Below are 17982 nucleotides of genomic sequence, written 5' to 3' on the forward strand. Positions count from 1 at the left end.
GTATTTTTGTCATTTTTTAAACTAATAGGGGGGTAATAATTTTTTACAGGATACCCCGGAAAGGAACCGGAACCTGCATTTTAGGTTTCGGTTCCTTGAATTGAAGAACATGCACTGTACAGTTTCGGTTCCGGTTTCTTTTTTTGGGAACCTGTACTGTGCGGTTCCAGTTCCCCCGGAAAATGGAGGGTGCCCGAAACCGCTCACCCCTATAAACATGATATCTGAACCAGATTATGTACACTTCAACTAATCTTTATAGATGATTAATGCAGTATATCTTCTCTAATTGCAGATAATTAGCATTAATTGCCAACTTAATTTACACTGGTAAGTTGAATTGCAAAACTTTGATTATCTAGATAATCATATTCATAGACTCCATTAATATTTCTGCTAGCAGCCCATGACTTTGTTAGCATCAAGCTTAGGTTTTTCAACAACAGTGCCATCGTTTCCGGCGAGAGCTCTGTACTTATCCTTTCTGGTGAAGTTGGTGCATTCATACGACAAGGTCGAAGCAATCATCCTCTGAATGTAATTTGCAACTTCGTGGCTTGATTTTCCTGCTCCACAGGTTAGCTCATTTGGTAATTTGTTCAGAAAGGTTACTTCATATGCCGGGCTAGGGTTCATGAAGAAGTAAAAAGGGTCCATCCCTTTCCACCCTCTCGCTGTTGTCCCATGAAACATACTCATTCTATTCGCCATTGCCACGGGAACAAGCTCATCGGTTAGCTCCGCAAATAGCGCCGAGAATCGTAGCAAAAACGGCTCTCTGCATGTTGTTCCTGTCAATATTCATCAACATTTTTGTATGAGGAGTTTGTATGCGTAATGTTCTAAAACCATATGTTAATATTATTCATTAGTGCAACGTACCTTCGGGACAAATAACTAGGTCACCTTCCTGTAGCAGCTTTTTGATCATGTTAGCATCGGTGACACGGTCGCGGCTGAGGCGAACAGTCTTGATAGGGGAAATGAATTCGGAGAGACGGGAAAGGGAGTATGTGACGGCAGGGATGGGGCGGCCTAAGGCGGTGGATAAAAAGATAGGGTCAAGCAGGGTTCTGTGAGAACAAATAAAAAGAACACCAGTTTGGCCTGTGGATTTTTTGGCCGGTGGAGGTGGGGTGCCTTTGATGTAGACTCGTATACCGAGTGCCCAGAAGGCGTAGTAGACTAGCGGCATAGGGAGGAGGGCGCCAGCGGCGATGCGGAGGCAGGCGAGGAAGAAGCCAACCGGGATCCAGAGAATAGTTACAAGTGCCATAAACGGTGTTGGCTTTTGGACAAGGCGGCCGTCGTGGAAGACTATTGGTTTTGGAAACTTGTCGTGGCTTACCGGCTGGACCTCTGGCTTTGGTGGAACCATGAAGCTCTCCTGCATTAACACAAAAGGTTCAGATGAACATAAATCAATACTCATCATGACTTCGCTAAATGTAAAAAGGTGTAAAAAGACCTTAAATTATGGGTTCACATTTTTTGTACAAATAATTTCATGTTAATATGATCAGACTTTTAATATCAGTACCTTGCATAATTTCATGAACATATGATCAGTTTTCCGATCACCAAGCCCAATCTCCGGCATTTTATCATCTCTAAACGCCTTCTTCAAAGCATCAGCTTTATTCTTCCCTACAAGAACGCCAGGACTCTTCAGTAAACCCGTAGCTCTACCTTTATAAACATCAATCTCAGTCCCAATCACCATATCAGCGCCCAAATAATCCTTCAGAAAGGCCTCCACCATAACCCTAGGGTTTGCAGTCAACACACATCGTTTCCCACACGAAGAGAACACACGCCAAGTCTCAGGGTGCAAGTCCCCGGAGTAAAACTTGGGCAACACGGCTCGCGCCACCGACTCGATATCGGAAACTTTCATCCCCGCAAACGTGGTGAAAATGAGAACGCGAATGCCAACGGATTCAGAGACATGATAGTAAAGAATCCAGGCGAGAGGAGATGCTAAAAGCAAGAAGAGAAGCCTCAAAATGCCGCCTACTTCAAAGGCAATTAGAGCAAAGTAAGGAAAGGAACTTCGTCCTCTAAGTAGGGTTCCATCCATGTCTGCAACTACTGTATCTTTTTCACGTCCAATGGAGGCACACTGGTCGATTGTTGGGAAGAAATGAGAGCTATAAGAGTTTATTTCTTCTGGTTTTGCCATTGTTGTGGGAAAATTTTGGTGCGTTAGAAATTTGTTTGGTTTGTTTAGATATATATAGGGAAGTATGAGTTTTGGACAAATAATGTTCAGGTTTACGAGATCAATACATGAGATTTCCGAAAGGGGTTTGGTGTTTTTAATCAATTAATATGTTTTAATTAATTATATTGAGAGCTTTGTAATGTATGTAATGATGAGGACTCTTTAAGACTTTGGAATTACCGAGGATTGTGTTTATTTTTAATTGTATGAAGAATCTAAGGTTTCGAGAAAGTGAAAAAAAGAAATCAAACTTTTACAAAATGTTGATTAATTAAGGCTTGTTTACCAACCATACAGGAACTCTGATATTATGATAAACGGGTGGCTCTAATATTATAGGGTTTGGATGGTAGGAGATGTAAAATTTATGGATTTGGGTAAAATTTATTCCCAAAAACTAGCTCACGAGAGAAAAGAGTTTAACCACGTATACATATATTATAAAGGTCTATAAATTTGATTATATGAGACAAATACAACTTCTAACATAAAGTAAACACAATTAACATATAATCTCGTATATAAAAGTAGAAGTGAAGCAACTTCTTAGGGTGTGGTCGTCAACGGCTAGATCTTTGGCCATGGATCTGGTCAGAAATCTGACCAAAAAATGATAGATCGACGCACTACCAACCAGATCCGATCGATAGTGCACCATTATACCAGATTCCAGCCACCTTTTGACGATAGTGGCCAGAATTTGACAAATGTAGGTGGATGGGGGTGTTTTTTGTCAAATTTTAAACTTTTTTCTGGGGTTGTTTAGTTAAATTAATAAACTTAAAGGGTTTAAAATGTAGTTGAAGAAAATATAATAGTACTTTCATAATAGAGAAACAAACTAGTATTTTAGAAATAATATAAATATGATAGTTAAAAATATTTAAACAAACAGTCTCTAAGTGTTTTTAGATTTTAAATAAAATATATAATAAATAAGTGCTTTTTAATTTGTTTTTTTTTCTCAAATCTCTTGATATTCAAATAAAGAATTGAATATTTTTATTCATTTTTAATTTGATTATTGAAGCAAATAATTTTCACAAACTTTGTTAAACTCGCCATTCTTTGTCTTATTTTTCCCTTGTAAATGATGTTTCCCACTTCTCTTTTTCATTCTTTGATTCGTTCTTTCTCCCCTTTCCCATTGAATAACACGATTAAATGCCATAATTTTGGCTTACTATAAGACGATTTTACATATAATATATAGTTTAATTTGTAACCTTTTTACGAAAGGAGAAAGCTGGTTGCATTTTTATAAGATGTGCGATTCTTACAATCAATAATAAATTAAATTAAGCTTGGAAGTCTCTATTATTTGGGCGATATGCACAATGGTGGAAGATGATCCCACTAGATTCTTCTTATTATTTATGTGCACTTTATTTTCACATTTGATAGATCTATTTGGAGAAATTTACAATGCCCTACACATAGATTTGTTCATATCAATGGTTACACGAGTAGAGAACATGCTATAGCAAATTTGTCTTACTACGATGAGGTTTTTCCACTATCTATCGAAAACATAATATGTCTATCAATTTAGTTTATTAGAAGTAAAACCACCACTGGATAGTCTAGTGGTCAATTAAAACTTTTATATGTATTACTAAAGAGATAGTTACTGAAGAGATTTACTCAACTATCAACTTCAGAGTCTCTTGAATGTATTATTCAAGAGGTCTTGAGTTTAATCCACCTGAGTTGTTAATAAAGATAGTCACTGAGAGGATTTACTCGACTGTTAACTTCAAAACATCGAATGATTAGTTGAGGTGCATACTAACTGATTCGAACACCTTCGGTTACAAAAAAAAAAAAAAAAAAAAAAAAAAAAAATTATTAGAAGTTAGCATTTGTTTGACATTGTCAAATGAGTGTTATAATATTTACATATGTTTGCACTGTCTCCTTTTTTGAGCTAACTATTGGGAATAGGGATAAAAAAATCCCGTTAATCGAACTGGTTTGGTCTTTTTATGAACCAAACCGTATTTCGATTTATACAAAAAGACCGGATTTCTATATAAACCGGTTATTATCCGAACCGATTAATTGGGTAACCGTTTTTGAATCTGAGATTAGTAAACCACATTTAAAACATTATTTTCTTCTCTATCTTCTAATTGTAGTTTCTAGACCCTACCTGTTCTTATGAACACGAATTAACTCATGTTTAACCGCCTTAATCTCATCCTTCTCCATACGCCCATCCACCACAAACACAAACGCCGGTCCCACTCCAACCCACAGGCCCCGCCACTAGAAACAGATGAATTCCATGACCACCGGAGTAAGAGACCAAGAAGTGAGAAGGACGAGGAGAGAGACGACATCAGATTTGGTGGGCGGCTATGATTATGAGTTCCATGACGAACGGAGGCCTTCGATGGATTCAAGTTCCGTGAAATCCATGGATATGTTTGTGGGGTTGGTGTTTGGCTTAAGGCGGCACACACGGACAATTGACTAAACTTAGTTGAATGTTAGGGTTTTAGTTTTTTTTTTTAGACTTTACTATTTTAGACATCGTTATAAACCGGTTTCAGTTAACCGAATTTTTTGAGAGGTCAAACTGATAACCAAACCAAAAAACCGGTTCACATATTTTTCTAACCGAAATCGAAGTGGTTTCAATGAAAAACCTTTTTTTTTCCAGTTTTTTTATTCTGTTCGCTTCGGTTTTCCTTTTTTTTTTAGTATTCTGCTCGGATAATTATAAGGGTTCTACTTGTAGTGACATAACATATTTTTTTTATTGATGTAAAAATTTGAACCAATTAGAAGTATGTCGGATCCGTGGTAGAATCTACACAAGAATTTGTATAAAACTTGTGGTTTCGATACTGAAACGACAAATGAGTAATGAATCAAATAATAACTGTTTGTATAGTTTTTTTTTTTTTTTGGTCTACGTGTGTACAAGTGTGGCTATAAAGAAAAAGTAGTCCATGAACGAGATAGAGACAATAATAGGAACAAAATATAACAGTAAAACAAATCAAACAGTAAACAAAGAAAATAACATGCGCGATTTACCCTGGTTCACCCAATGTGGATTACGTCCAGCTGAGTCAATATTATTACAATATGCCTCACGTCTCTCGTTTATAATGAATGAATTGTCCTATGATTTGCTATCACACCCATAACAAGAGAAAAATATGTTTATATACTAGGTTTAAGAGACTAAACCTAGTTTTACAAGGATTCCTATTCCTAAGCCCAACCCAATAAGGAATTAGTAACTTAAAAGAAATCCTACAGTGATTAAACATGAAAAAGCGTAAAATCACTTACGGGCTCGGGGGCGCTGCCCCGAGTACGTCTCCGTTATCCAATAATGCTGAAGTAATCGACAACTCTAACAATCCAGCCTTAATTAGGGTACAAATTTGGCTTTTATAATATTACAATAATAAACTTGTAAATAAAATTAACTTAAATAATATAACACGTGACGTGAATCCATGCTTAAAGTTTTACTACACAATACTTTTATTGATACAATAAAGATAGACTGATAAACCTTTTTCATTAACTTTTTTTCATAAACACGATATAACAGTTTATAATTGGTTAATTTATAATTAGTTAAATGAGACCCATTACGAACTAATCAATTATAAATTATTATATCACGTTTATAAGAAAAAATTAATAAGGAGTGTTTGGCAGCTTAGATTCTACAGTATTGATTGCTGGTTCGAGTGACATGGTATTTGCTATGATATTTTGTACAAAAGGCTATGAACATTTTCTTGAGAATGATTAAAGCCTCGTAAAAGGGAAAACTCATGCATCTTGGGATTGACAAAACACTTGTCCTGATATGGGCTTCCTGTTTCATTTATAGTTTTACACAGAAACCATTATCACTATGCTTTCTTTGTTCATGGACTGATTTTAATGTACCACTGAACAACTCATTGAATAAACCGACAGCAAATTTTAAAAGCTTCAATGGGAATGTCAGCAGGATCAATAATTAAGATCTTTGAGCATTGATTAAAGAAGAAAAAAAATGTTTAAAGCTTTTAAACTCTGTTGCTATATTTACTATGAATCAATTTTCAAGTTCAGACTTCAGTCTGTAATTTTTCAGTACTTTTGAATTTATACCAACTTCGGATACAGCTAGCTTGAAGTTCCAACAAATTTGCAAAAATTTGAAAGTTGTCAGCAAATCAAATTTAATGTAATGCCTAATTTGTTGAGAGAATTAAAAATATACAGTAAAAGTGTATTGTTCTTACCATTCAGACTAAATCCTTGTGGATTTCTTTCACTTTCTATTATGATTGGTTGGTTTTAAAACAAATGCATATTTAATAGGATTCGATTAAATAAATATACGAATGACGTGATATGTTCGTTCCATCGAAAACTTTTTTATTTGATGTCTTGTATTTCACATCTATGTAATGCAGAATTTTGTAACCAAGAAAAAAAAAAGGCCACACTAAAAAGTGAAAGTATTGAATAAAGGCTGTTGACTGCAGAAGAATAAAGCAACGCTGATATCCTCTTTTTTCTGGTAAAAAAAAACAAGAACTTTAAATGTAAGGGAGAGTTGAAGTAACAGAATCCAACAACATGAAAAGCAAAATAAAGAAAAGAAAAGATCAGCATGAAAAGAACAACTCAATCTCAATGGCCAGAGGCATCACACAGTTTTTACACCATTCCAAAAACTTTACTATGACTTGTCTTGTGTCAATTCTTTTTCAAAAGCTAATTTGCAGATAAAGTGTGAGAGAATAAAAACTGGGTCAATCAGATTTTAGACAAAGAGTGATTACACAAAAAGAAACATATGAAAAGGGCTTAAGAGTCTCACCATTTAAGGACCACTGTGGGGAAAGACAAAATCACAAGAAAAGTAGCTTCAATTTTTGGTCTTTTTATTTATAAGAAAGTATGTTTCAAGTGAAAAATAAGAACCACCATAATCACAACTTAATGTTGATCCCAAAAAGGATATAATCTTGTAAAGGAGAAAAGATTTCATCAGAGTAAATGAATAAACAGCAACAATGTCAATATAACACCTCAAGAATAACCATTACATTATTGCTGCAAAATTCATTAGAAAAATTCGAAATCTAAATAAGGACCTGAAGACCTATCTGAGTCTGTAGTTCCCTTGTCATTTTGAGGCAAGGATGACTTGGATGTTTGATTTAAGAATGAGAGATCAACAGGTTTTGGGATTTCTGGAGGATGAGTGCTGCGAATCAACGCCCAATTAACACTTTCAAAGAAAGGATGCTGTTTAATCTCTGTGGCACCTCTTTTGAATCCCAATCTCTTTTGTGGGTCCTTAACAAGTAGACCTCGGATCAAATCCTTAGCAGCAAAACTGACAGAAGATCCATCTGGAAATTTTAGGGGCTGACCCACAACATTGAATAATGTTTCCCGGTTTCCACTACCTTTAAATGGAGTCCTACCAAGCAGTAATTCATACAAGAAAATACCAAAAGTCCACCAATCAACAGCACTACCATGACCATCTCCTCTTATTATCTCAGGAGCTAAATATTCATGGGTCCCAACAAATGACATCGAGCGCGCACCAGTTGGTTCAACAATCAGTACAGGAAGAGAATCTGAATTTATCAAATTTGGTTTTTCACTTTTCGGCTTTGCTGTCTTGGAGTTGAGAAAACGAGGCTTAAAGCAGGATGGTTGTAAGCAAGAAGGCTCCACACAAACTGGTAATTTGCAGGCTGGATCAATGCATGATGGCTGAATACAGTAAGCAGATATTCTGCAAGAGGGATCATCACTGGACTGAACAAGAGTGGGACTAACAAAACACCTCAACGACAAATCAAAGTCAGAGAGCATGATATGACCATCCTCTCTCACCAACACATTTTCCGGCTTTAAGTCCCTATAAACCACGCCCATCATGTGCAGATATTCCAGTGCAAGAAGCACTTCAGAAGCATAAAACCTGCAAGAAAATAGGATCTTATCAGAAATTTAATCTTAAATTCTAGGAGTATTATGGATTACAGTTAGATTAACCAGCATTCCAACATGATTAGCAACCTTTTTACTTACCCACAACCTTAAATTACTACGATAAGTTGTCAACTTAAGGAATTGACATGACTCTCAAAAAGAAGCCCAAGATTGGAAACTTAAGTAAACTTCAAAGAGCTCAACTTAAAGAGCTCCATTAACTGGGCTCTAATATGGTTGTTAAACTGTCTCCACGATCCTTAATTGAGATATCCTAACAAGGTGGCAAGTAGATGGATTTATCTTGTAACAACAGAACTTGAACAGTCATATCATCAAGAGCAAGTAACATAACTTTTTAATAAAACGAAAATTCATACTCTGTATGTTAACAGTCAAAACTACATTGATAAGAGAAGATGAACAGGTAAAAAAAAAAAAAATATTGGAAAATTGTAACTTGGCTATAACTAACCTAGTAGCTTGTTCTGAAAAATGCTTGCCCGGCTGGCGTTGCCGGAGAGTATGAAGGTCTCCACCGCTACAAAACTCCATCAATAAGCAAGAAAACTTGTCAGTCTCAAAATGTGAATAAAGTGTAGGCAAAAATGGATGATCCAACAAGCCTAAAATTTCCCTCTCAGTTTGAGCTCTCATCAACTTCTTCCTCCCTGCTAACATAGCTTTTTCCATCACTTTCATTGCAAACAAACACCCCATCTCTCTCAACTCAGCCAAATAAACACTCCCTATATCCCCACAACCAAGTTTCTTCAACAGCCTAAAATGCCCCAACCCCAATTCACCATCTTTACTTTTTACACATTGCACTGCATCCCACTTCATGTCATTGCCTTTGTGAGGCTTTGAAAGGGAAGAACCTCTAAAACTACCCTCATTTCCATCAACACTACTTAAAAAACTAATCTTCTCACTCTCATTCTTACTTGCTTCAACAGTGGCACTGCTTAAGTTGCTACTGACACTATTATCAGACACAGAAATGGTGCTACTACTACAAAAACTAATACTATGAAGACTGGTGCTAGTGGCAGATTCACTGTCACAATTTGCAGAGTTGTGGTGAGGCTTATTCATGTTTGTGAGAATGTAGTGAAACTGTTTGATGAATTGTGTCAAAGGAGGATTTTTAGTTAGAGATTTAGTTGGTCAAGGGTGTAATGACCGAGGTGGTCAAAGGGAGCGAGAGAGACGCGGGCTTACAAGTTAACGAGTTCAAAAGGAGGGTTAAAACGGTATTCAAATTTGAAATGTGAATTGGGTTCTGAGTTTTTTTTTCTCTCTCTCTCTCAGTTTTTACAGTGTCCAAGAATGTGTTACAGCTTGGAGACAAAACAAAGCACAGGCCAGAGAAAGAGAGAGATTAAACAAAAAATAAAAATACCCAATTCACGAGGAGGACAAAAGCCATTCAGATTTTCTAAACAAACAAACACATTTTTAAAAACATCACTAACCAATACCGTTACTCTGGTTTTCACAAAGAAAGATGATATCTTTGCAATAGAATATTCAGAATACTGACCTTACCTACATGTCACATTTTGAAATCTTCTCCATTATTGGTACAGAAGAACTTCACTATACTCATAAACATATAAATTCAATTAATATCGAGGTAATGCAAGAGATTTTTTTTACACGTATATGTGTATTTGTTCAATCATGACGTGATATAATAAGTCATAATTGGTCGGTTCTTTTTTTGTTTTTTTTCCCATTTGAGTGATTAATGATGCTTTGGTCTGTTTGTTCATGAAAGCAATCAGCTTTCAAAATCCAATGATAATTGATAACTACAGATTATCTAATGTTTTACATTTGTCATTGTGTGTTGATTTCCCTCTCCTTAAAGCAATCCTGCATTGTACTAGATTTGAAGATTTGTTTCATGAAGTCTTATATATAATAATGGCAGTCTCTTTCCTCCAAAGATTTGCCGACATCAAACCTTAAAGTATAATCAAAGAAGAAAGCACCCACTTACTATTTATTTCAACTATATAAACCCTTTCTAAACCTTCATTCTTTCACCGAATTACTCTCACAATTCACAATGAAGCTGTCTACTGCTTTTTACTTCTTCCAGCTTTGGCTTTTTATTTTATCTAGTAAAAGTTCTCACTTGAAGTTTGCTTAATGCTTATTACTTTTTTTCCTAAAAGCACTTTTTTCTTTCGTTTAACATAAACTTATGATTTTTTTTTTCAGGGCAAGCACTAGCTCACACTGTCACATTTTATGTGCATAACAAATGCCCCTTTCCAATATGGCCAGCAACTACCTCTAACACAGGCCAACCAGTGATAGCCGATGGCGGTTTCTACCTCGCCTCTGGTGACACTCGAATCATCGAGGCTCCATGGTCGTGGAGCGGTCGAATATGGGGAAGAACAGGCTGCAATTTTGCCTATAACTGGAAGCCAGCCTGCGAAACAGGAGATTGTGATGGAAGACTCCAATGCAATGGCCTAATAGGCACACCACCAGCCACATTAGTTGAAATCACTCTACAAGCCGATAAAGGCAAGCCAAACTTTTACGACGTGAGCTTAGTCGACGGTTATAACCTCCCTGTAATGGTGACACCAAGGCAAATATCGCCAAAATGCACAATCTCTGGCTGCAAGAAGAATCTAAAATCTGGCTGTCCACAAGAGCTCCAAGTTGTGAACAAAAATGGGCAAGTAGTGGCATGCAAAAGTGCTTGTTTGGCATTCAATCTTGACTCATTTTGTTGCAGGAATGAGTATGGAACCCCAGAGAAGTGCAAGCCTAACTTGTACTCAAAGATTTTCAAGGATGCTTGTCCTGCTTATTTTAGTTATGCTTTTGACATGCCATCACCGTTGATAAGTTGTGCTTCAAAAGAACATGTGATAACATTTTGCCCTTCTGGTTGGGGCAAAATGGATGCCAATATTTCTTCCATATAGGCTACTTTTATGTATCATTTCTTTAATTATGGTCATTTTCTGAATTGGGTTCCAATTGTTGATGTTTAAAGCTTGAAGCTTACATTAATAAACGAAGTAGTTGGTTTATTCAGATTCAAGATTTGTTTCAAACCTAATTTAATTTATTTTTCATACATAAATAAAATTGATTTGTGAAAAGCCCTTTTGAGCCCAATGGGCTGTACAAACCCTCAAACAACCGACAAAACACAGGCCTATTTCTTAAAACGCCGCCGTTTTAACCTAGGGTTTCAGACAACCGAATCTTTTACGGATTCTTCCTCTATAAAAACTCAACACTGTCTCTGCAGCTTCATGTCTTAACATAATCACCGCAAAACCCACTCGCTTTCTCTCTTCATTTCTCCAATTCATTCCTCTGTTGCTTCGAGTTTCAATCTGAAATGATGAGTAATTTCATTTGGTCCGTGTTTCCGATTAACCCGTGACCGATACCCTTTACCAAGCTCTGATCTTTCGTGTTTTTTGTTGCTGTTTTCTGTGTTTTCGTTTAGGGTTTTCTTTGTTTTTCATGTTTTTGAAAGCATGGTAATGGCTCTGTGATTACATGCCTAATTTTCAAGGCAATATACGCTATTCTGATGCCCAAATGAGCAGACAATTTTAAATTAAATATGAGAGCTATTACTAATTTTAATTTATTTTTAACATTTAATTAAGGTTTGATTATGTTTAATATTGTATTTACGAGCTTAATATGTAATAAGATCAAATAGATTTTGTGCCTCTAGGGTGGTTTTTGTTATTTTGGAAACTACAAGGGTTTGTTTAATAGTCATAGGATTGGAATTTGGCAACGTTTAATGAATGAGTTGGTGAAAGTTAATTAAAATGGGTTAATTTAATTTAATTTAAAATGGGTTATATGAAGCCTTGTAATCATCCCAAAATTGCATGAATTTTATTGATAAAATAGATTGATTTTGTAACTCTAGGGTGGTTTCCGTTATTTTGGAAACTACAAGGGTTTGTTTTGATAGTAATAGGGCTGGAATTTGATAACGTTTAATGAATGAGTTGGTCAAAATTAATTAAAATCGGTAAATTTAATTTAATTTAAAATGGGTTATAAAAAGCCATGTAATTATCCCAAAATTGCTACGAATTTTATTGATAAAACAAATTGATTTTGTAACTCTAGGGTGGTGTTTGTTATTTTGGAACTACAAGGGTTTGTTTTGATAGTAATGGGGTTGGAATTTGATCAACGTTTAATGAATGAGCTAGTGAAAGTTAATTGAAATGGGTTAATTTAATATAAAATGTATTATTGGGTGCAAAGTAAAAATAAAAAAAATCTGATGTATTATTTATTGGGTGCAAAGTGCAAATATATGAAATACTCATAATGCCATAAATTATGATCACAAAAGGATTACTACAAGAACTACAAGTATAATTTCTTTCACACAGATTCAAAGTGAGTTAATTTGAGCTTAATTAAAATGGGGTCAGTAGAAATGTAATATTGGGTGTATGAAACCAATAGAAAATTAGAAATTACACGTAAAATAAAATGAATTCTGCAAGGGACATTATTTGAAAACCAAACATTATGAGCCCAAAAGGCAAGGACTAAACCAGCCCAGAAGGCAAGGATTAAACCATTATAACTCATTTCATTCCGTTCACGACTATAGAACTCAACAGTTACATCTACTTGTTCGATACTATACTTCAATTTTCTCTTTTTAAAAGGAGCATCGGCTCAAAATTATGTGGACAATTGATACTTTTTTGTGTTATGAATTTAGTTCTTTTCAAGGCTTTGCAGGTGATGTTTGTACAAACACGTTCCAAAATATACCAGAACTTCTCAATGGAATTTACATGAGCATTAGTTGTTACTCGAAGATCATGTGTTTTTCACAATCTGTTCTTCATTTCTAACTGGTAGGTGGCTTGATTTTTATGAAAATAACTTCGTCAGCAAGCCACAAAACAAGAATCCTGAAAGAGAAATTGAATTGTGGAGAGCAAAATGATGAGAATTGGGGAGCTATGGGGTACTATAGGCTTAGTTATGGTGAGTTTCAGGTTTGTGTCTGCAGTTTTTAGACAATACTTAGATCCAATTCCAACCAATTTCAACAACACAACATAACATGCTATAAACCCTAGTTAAAATTCGGCTAAATGCAATACAAGAACAATGTCACACTTATTTGCAATTTTGGACCAAGACAAGTACAAACACTTCAAGCATAAATGATTGTTCCACCAACTTGAATTGATTCATCACTAAATCCCCTTGCTAAGACTTAGATAAAGAATGCACAACAAAGAACACAAAGTTTTTTCGAATGGATAAACAAATTTTCAATATTTCATAAGCTAAATGTTTAAGAAATATGAATATCATAAAGGATTGGTGGGGGAAGATTAGGGCTGCAAAAAAAAAAAAAAAAAAAAAACCAAAAACTGAACTGAATCGAACCGAACCGAGAATCCGAACCGAAAAATCGGTTAACCGATTAATCGGTTTCAGTTTCAAAAAATGGTTGAACTGGATTTTCGGTTCGGTTTACGATTTATAGCATTTTTATAACCGATTAACCGAAACCGGTTTAATAAACCAGTTTTCCTATTAATATAATAATATTATTCTAAAAAATAAAAATCCCTAATTATCTAAATCTAAATCTAATAATCTTGAATCCCTAAACGAAGACCCAACTTCATAGTTCACACTTCACACTCGACAATACTCCTCTCCCCTCAAACTGGCCGGCTGCCGCTGTTCTCTCCACTCTCCAAGACTCCAATCGCCGCTGTCCTCTCCATTTTCCCATTGATTTTGCTCCCAAATCCTTCTTCTTCTTCTTCTTCTTCATTACCCGTCTCTCCTCCTCCCGTTTCTCCTTCTTCTTACTTATCCATTGCATCTTCTGGTTTGAGCCCAACTGACCTCTTCGACTCTCCTATACTTTTCTCTAATGTAAGTCTTCTTTATATGATCGTGTAAACAGAATAATAAGTTTATTAACTTGATGTTTATGTGACTTTTTGTTGCGTTTGTTTGTTTAGATTCTTGCTTCACCAACAACGGAAGCTTTTGGTGGTCATACCTTCAATTGGAACAAGGGAGGAGAGAATAATAACTTCTTTGATTTCTCTTTTGAAACCCAAACAAGGTCTTCTTCTACTGCATCTTCATCCATCTTTTAATCTTCTTCAAACATTGGTTCACTGGTAATGTTTCACCTCATTTATTGTTATTAATAAATCTCACATTTCAATTTATTTTAAATTGATAAAATTCTACCTTGTAAACCTCAGCTAAAATGATAATGAGTTGAATTTATGCTTGGTTGTGTCAATGGAAATGCTTGTGGGGTGGTTCATGGACTGTACTCTGGCTGGGCAGTAGGTTTGAGTACATTTTGTTGTGTTTAAATTAAATTGTTAGCTGGATATTACAATGCATGTTCGGCTGGGTTAGCTTTGAGAATTGGCTGTTTTGTGCTTTAAAATGTGCTGGAAAGTTAGGCATTAAAATGCTGACTCTAGATTAGATTAAACATGGATGTGTGACTGGTGAGCAACCAGAGGGTTTGCTCTACCGTAGGAAGAAGAGAGGGAAGAAGCAGGGGAATATTGGTTAGGCAGGAGGTTAGAGTTTGTTATAAGTGGGACAGCTGGCTTGTGAGGAGTGGAGAGAAGAGAATTCTATTAGGTGTCAGGAGAGAATAAAAAGGGGCTTGATGCGAGAGGGAGGGGATTGAGAACATTTAAGCTATTTTGGGAAAGGAGGCTACTGACCCTCGAAGTCGGTCATTGTGGAGGCTGCTGACCCTCAAAGTCAGTCCTATAATTTCCATTTTCTTTTGTACTTGTTATTTGATCTCTATCATAGGTCATTGAGTACTGCTAGGACATTACTATTGAATGAATATTCTATGTATGTATGGTACTGTTTGGTTAGTAATATAACAGGACCTTTGTCATTTGAGTGTGTGCTGGTTGTCTGTGGATAGATTGTTGGACTGTTTGTGGATTTGTAGGTCGGGTGTTCATCAATTGGTATCAGAGCATTGAGTTCTGGGTTATGGTTGTGACAAGAATGGACTCTAGACTGGATAATGTGGAAAAAGAGGTTACAAAGTTGGGAGTTGAGATGGGTACTATCCGAGAATGTCTGGTAGAATTACAGTCCTGGGTACGAAGGAAGGATGAAGAAGAAACTGGCAGAATTGAGATACAATCGTCTGAAAATGACCGATCTCACTAGGATGAAAATCCAAATGGGGCTGACACCAGCAACCAAAGTCACAGTGGAATGAGTGGGAGAAAGTTGGAGATACCGATATTTTCTGGCGAAGACCCTTATGGATGGATCTTTAGAGTTGAGCGCTACTTTCACCTCAACGGAGTAACTGAAGAAGGAGGTTAACAGCAATAACTGTTTGTATAGAGGGTGAAGCCATTAATTGGTTTCAGTGGACAGAATCCAAAACCCCAGCAACGTCGTGGGCCATGTTTAAGCTGGCACTTCTTCAAAGGTTTAGTGGATCCTAGGAATTCAACCCATATGAGTCGTTAATGGCCATGAAGCAAACTGGGACAGTAATGGAGTTTAGACGTCAGTTTGAAGCCGTTGCTGCCCTTTTGGTAGGGGAGAATGAGGAAATCTTACAAGCAGCCTTTATCAATGGGCTAAAATTGGAAGTGAGAGCTGAAGTCCGTTTAGCTTAGCCCACATCTCTAACTCAAATAATTGAGCTGGCCCAACGCATAGAGGAAAGAAATAATGTGATTGAAGAGGCCCAAGTGGGAGTAAGTAAACACACGCGTGTTAATGGGCTGGGATATCCTTATGGACCCAAAACTTGACCCGACTCTATAGTCACCCAAACCCAAAATTCCCAAATAGCGCAGAATCCCTAAAATCAAATCCTAACCCCTTTTTCCATTGACGATCGCCAGAAACTTCAACCCATAGCTTGTCGACCAACTCCTCCAGTCGCGATCAACCACCAACATCCTTTCGACACTATGACAGACCTAACTTCCACCCATCACCGACAGCCTTTCGACCCTATGACAGACCCAACTTCCAACAACGCGAGTTCCCATTCCGAAGAATGACAGACGCCGAAATCCAGAAAAAAAAGGAGAAAGGTTTTTGCTTCAGATATGATGGTAAGTTTTCATTGGGTCACAAATGTGGGGAAAAGCAGTTTCAGATTATCTTAATTGATGAAGAGGAGGATGATCCAGACCCAAATGGTGGAGGAGAGTATGTCGAATCTGAAAGGGAGCCCCCGCAGGAACAGGTTGAGCTATCTCTTAGCTCAGTGGTGGGGATTCACGGTCCAAAGACCATGAAGCTTAAGGGCAGAATCTGTGGTAAGGAGCTGATGGTGTTAATTGATAGTGGGGCTTCCCACAATTTCATTAGCTCAAAGGTTATGGAGTGTTTGGGTATTTCTGTGAAGAAAACTCAATCCTTTGGGGTTCGAGTGGGTGATGGGTATAGTGTGCGATGTGAGGGGGAATGTAAGGAGGTTTGCATGGAGCTACACGGGGTGATGATTATCCACAATTTCTTCCCATTTGATATGAGCAGTGCGGACATTGTTCTTGGAATTGCATGGCTGGAAACGTTAGATGAAACGACAACGGATTGGAGGAAGCAAACCATGATGTTCAAACTGGAAGACCAGATTGTGTGTTTACGCGGGGACCCGTCTCTCAACAAAACCATGGTTTCTCTTAAAGCTATGATCAAAGCATTGCAGAGTGAAGGATATGGGGTGTTTGGTAGAGTTTGGACAGATTCAAAAACAGAGTGATAACAATGAGGGGATTGATGATCGGTTATTGGAAGTTTTGCAGCAATTTAGTAGCATCTTTGATCCACTCCTCGGACTACCACCCGCCAGAACCAGAGACCACGCCATCTAGTTAGTGCCGGGGACTTAACCACCAAATTTACGACCTTACAGGTACCCTCATTACTAGAAAAATGAAATAGAGCGTATCGTCAAGGAAATGTTAGCCTCAGGAATAATAAAACCCAGCATCAGTCCCTTCTCAAGTCCAGTTTTGTTGGTAAAGAAAAAAGATGGGGGGTGGAGATTCTGTGTTGATTACAGGGTAGTTAACAAAGTGACAGTTCCGGATAAGTTTCCGATTCCAGCCATCGACGAATTATTTGATGAGTTAGACAGAGCGACGGTATTTTCTAAGTTGGATTTAAAATCGGGCTATCACCAAATCCGAGTGAAACCAGAGGATACCCTTAAGACAGCCTTTCGGACGCACGAGGGGCACTATGAGTTTATGGTAATGCCCTTCGGCCTCACCAATGCACCAGCTACCTTCCAAGCAGTCATGAATGACGTTTTCAAACCGTATCTAAGAAAATTTCTGTTGGTTTTCTTTGACGATATATTGATCTATAGTAAGGAAATGGATGAGCATGCGCAACATCTACGCATTACCTTACAGGTACTCCTGGACAATCAGTTGGTGGTCAATAAAAAAAAATGTAACTTCGGGCAGTCACATTTGGAATATTTGGGACATGTGGTTTCAGCTGAAAGAGTGTCCGTTGACCCTTCAAAGATCGAGAGTATCCTCAAATGGCCAGCACCGAGAGACGTCAGGGCACTAAGAGGGTTTCTCAGATTGATGGGATACGATCGCCGATTTGTTCGCGATTACGGCAAAATCACCCTTCCACTCACTGCCCTGTTAAAGAAAGACTCCTTTGTGTGGAATGCAGCAGCTCAAGGGGCTTTTGCCGAACTAAAATAGATCATGACCAGCGTTCCA

General features: G+C 37.1%; 3 protein-coding genes and 1 non-coding gene across 4 annotated transcripts; 2 read left to right on the forward strand and 2 right to left on the reverse strand.

Moving 5' to 3' along the window:
* Nucleotides 1-341: 341 nt before the first annotated feature.
* LOC116112883 (glycerol-3-phosphate acyltransferase RAM2-like) lies at nt 342-2192 on the reverse strand. The gene is made up of 3 exons (XM_031399009.1): nt 1541-2192; nt 883-1387; nt 342-791 (listed from the first exon to the last, which is right to left on the reverse strand). The coding sequence occupies exons 1-3, from the start codon at nt 2180-2182 to the stop codon at nt 397-399; spliced, it is 1542 nt and encodes a 513-aa protein (XP_031254869.1). The 5' UTR covers nt 2183-2192; the 3' UTR covers nt 342-396.
* A 5126-nt stretch (nt 2193-7318) lies between these two features.
* LOC116112884 (serine/threonine-protein kinase D6PKL2-like) lies at nt 7319-9773 on the reverse strand. Its single transcript, XM_031399010.1, has 2 exons — nt 8679-9773; nt 7319-8192 (listed from the first exon to the last, which is right to left on the reverse strand). Exons 1-2 carry the CDS (start codon nt 9299-9301, stop codon nt 7319-7321), a joined length of 1497 nt encoding a protein of 498 aa, XP_031254870.1. The 5' UTR covers nt 9302-9773.
* Nucleotides 9774-10271: 498 nt separating this feature from the next.
* Nucleotides 10272-11279, forward strand: LOC116112888 (thaumatin-like protein). Its single transcript, XM_031399013.1, has 2 exons — nt 10272-10335; nt 10436-11279. Exons 1-2 carry the CDS (start codon nt 10281-10283, stop codon nt 11158-11160), a joined length of 780 nt encoding a protein of 259 aa, XP_031254873.1. The 5' UTR covers nt 10272-10280; the 3' UTR covers nt 11161-11279.
* Nucleotides 11280-11735: 456 nt separating this feature from the next.
* LOC116112901 lies at nt 11736-11825 on the forward strand. Its single transcript, XR_004125324.1, has one exon. It is a non-coding gene; the product is annotated as a small nucleolar RNA U54 (small nucleolar RNA).
* Nucleotides 11826-17982: the final 6157 nt, after the last annotated feature.

This window comes from Pistacia vera, unplaced genomic scaffold (assembly GCF_008641045.1).
Source record: "Pistacia vera cultivar Batoury unplaced genomic scaffold, PisVer_v2 Contig67, whole genome shotgun sequence".
Taxonomy (NCBI): Eukaryota; Viridiplantae; Streptophyta; class Magnoliopsida; order Sapindales; family Anacardiaceae; genus Pistacia; species Pistacia vera.

Coding starts and splice junctions, on each gene's coding strand:
- LOC116112883 (XM_031399009.1), bottom strand. CDS start 2,182: ATGGCAAAACCAGAAGAAATAAACTCTTATAGCTCTCATTTCTTCCCA. Junction 1,388..1,540: donor TGTTCATGAAATTATGCAAG/GTACTGATATTA, acceptor GTGTTAATGCAG/GAGAGCTTCATGGTTCCACC. Junction 792..882: donor CCTAGTTATTTGTCCCGAAG/GTACGTTGCACT, acceptor GAATATTGACAG/GAACAACATGCAGAGAGCCG.
- LOC116112884 (XM_031399010.1), bottom strand. CDS start 9,301: ATGAATAAGCCTCACCACAACTCTGCAAATTGTGACAGTGAATCTGCC. Junction 8,193..8,678: donor TTTTCAGAACAAGCTACTAG/GTTAGTTATAGC, acceptor ATTTTCTTGCAG/GTTTTATGCTTCTGAAGTGC.
- LOC116112888 (XM_031399013.1), top strand. CDS start 10,281: ATGAAGCTGTCTACTGCTTTTTACTTCTTCCAGCTTTGGCTTTTTATT. Junction 10,336..10,435: donor TTGGCTTTTTATTTTATCTA/GTAAAAGTTCTC, acceptor TTTTTTTTTCAG/GGCAAGCACTAGCTCACACT.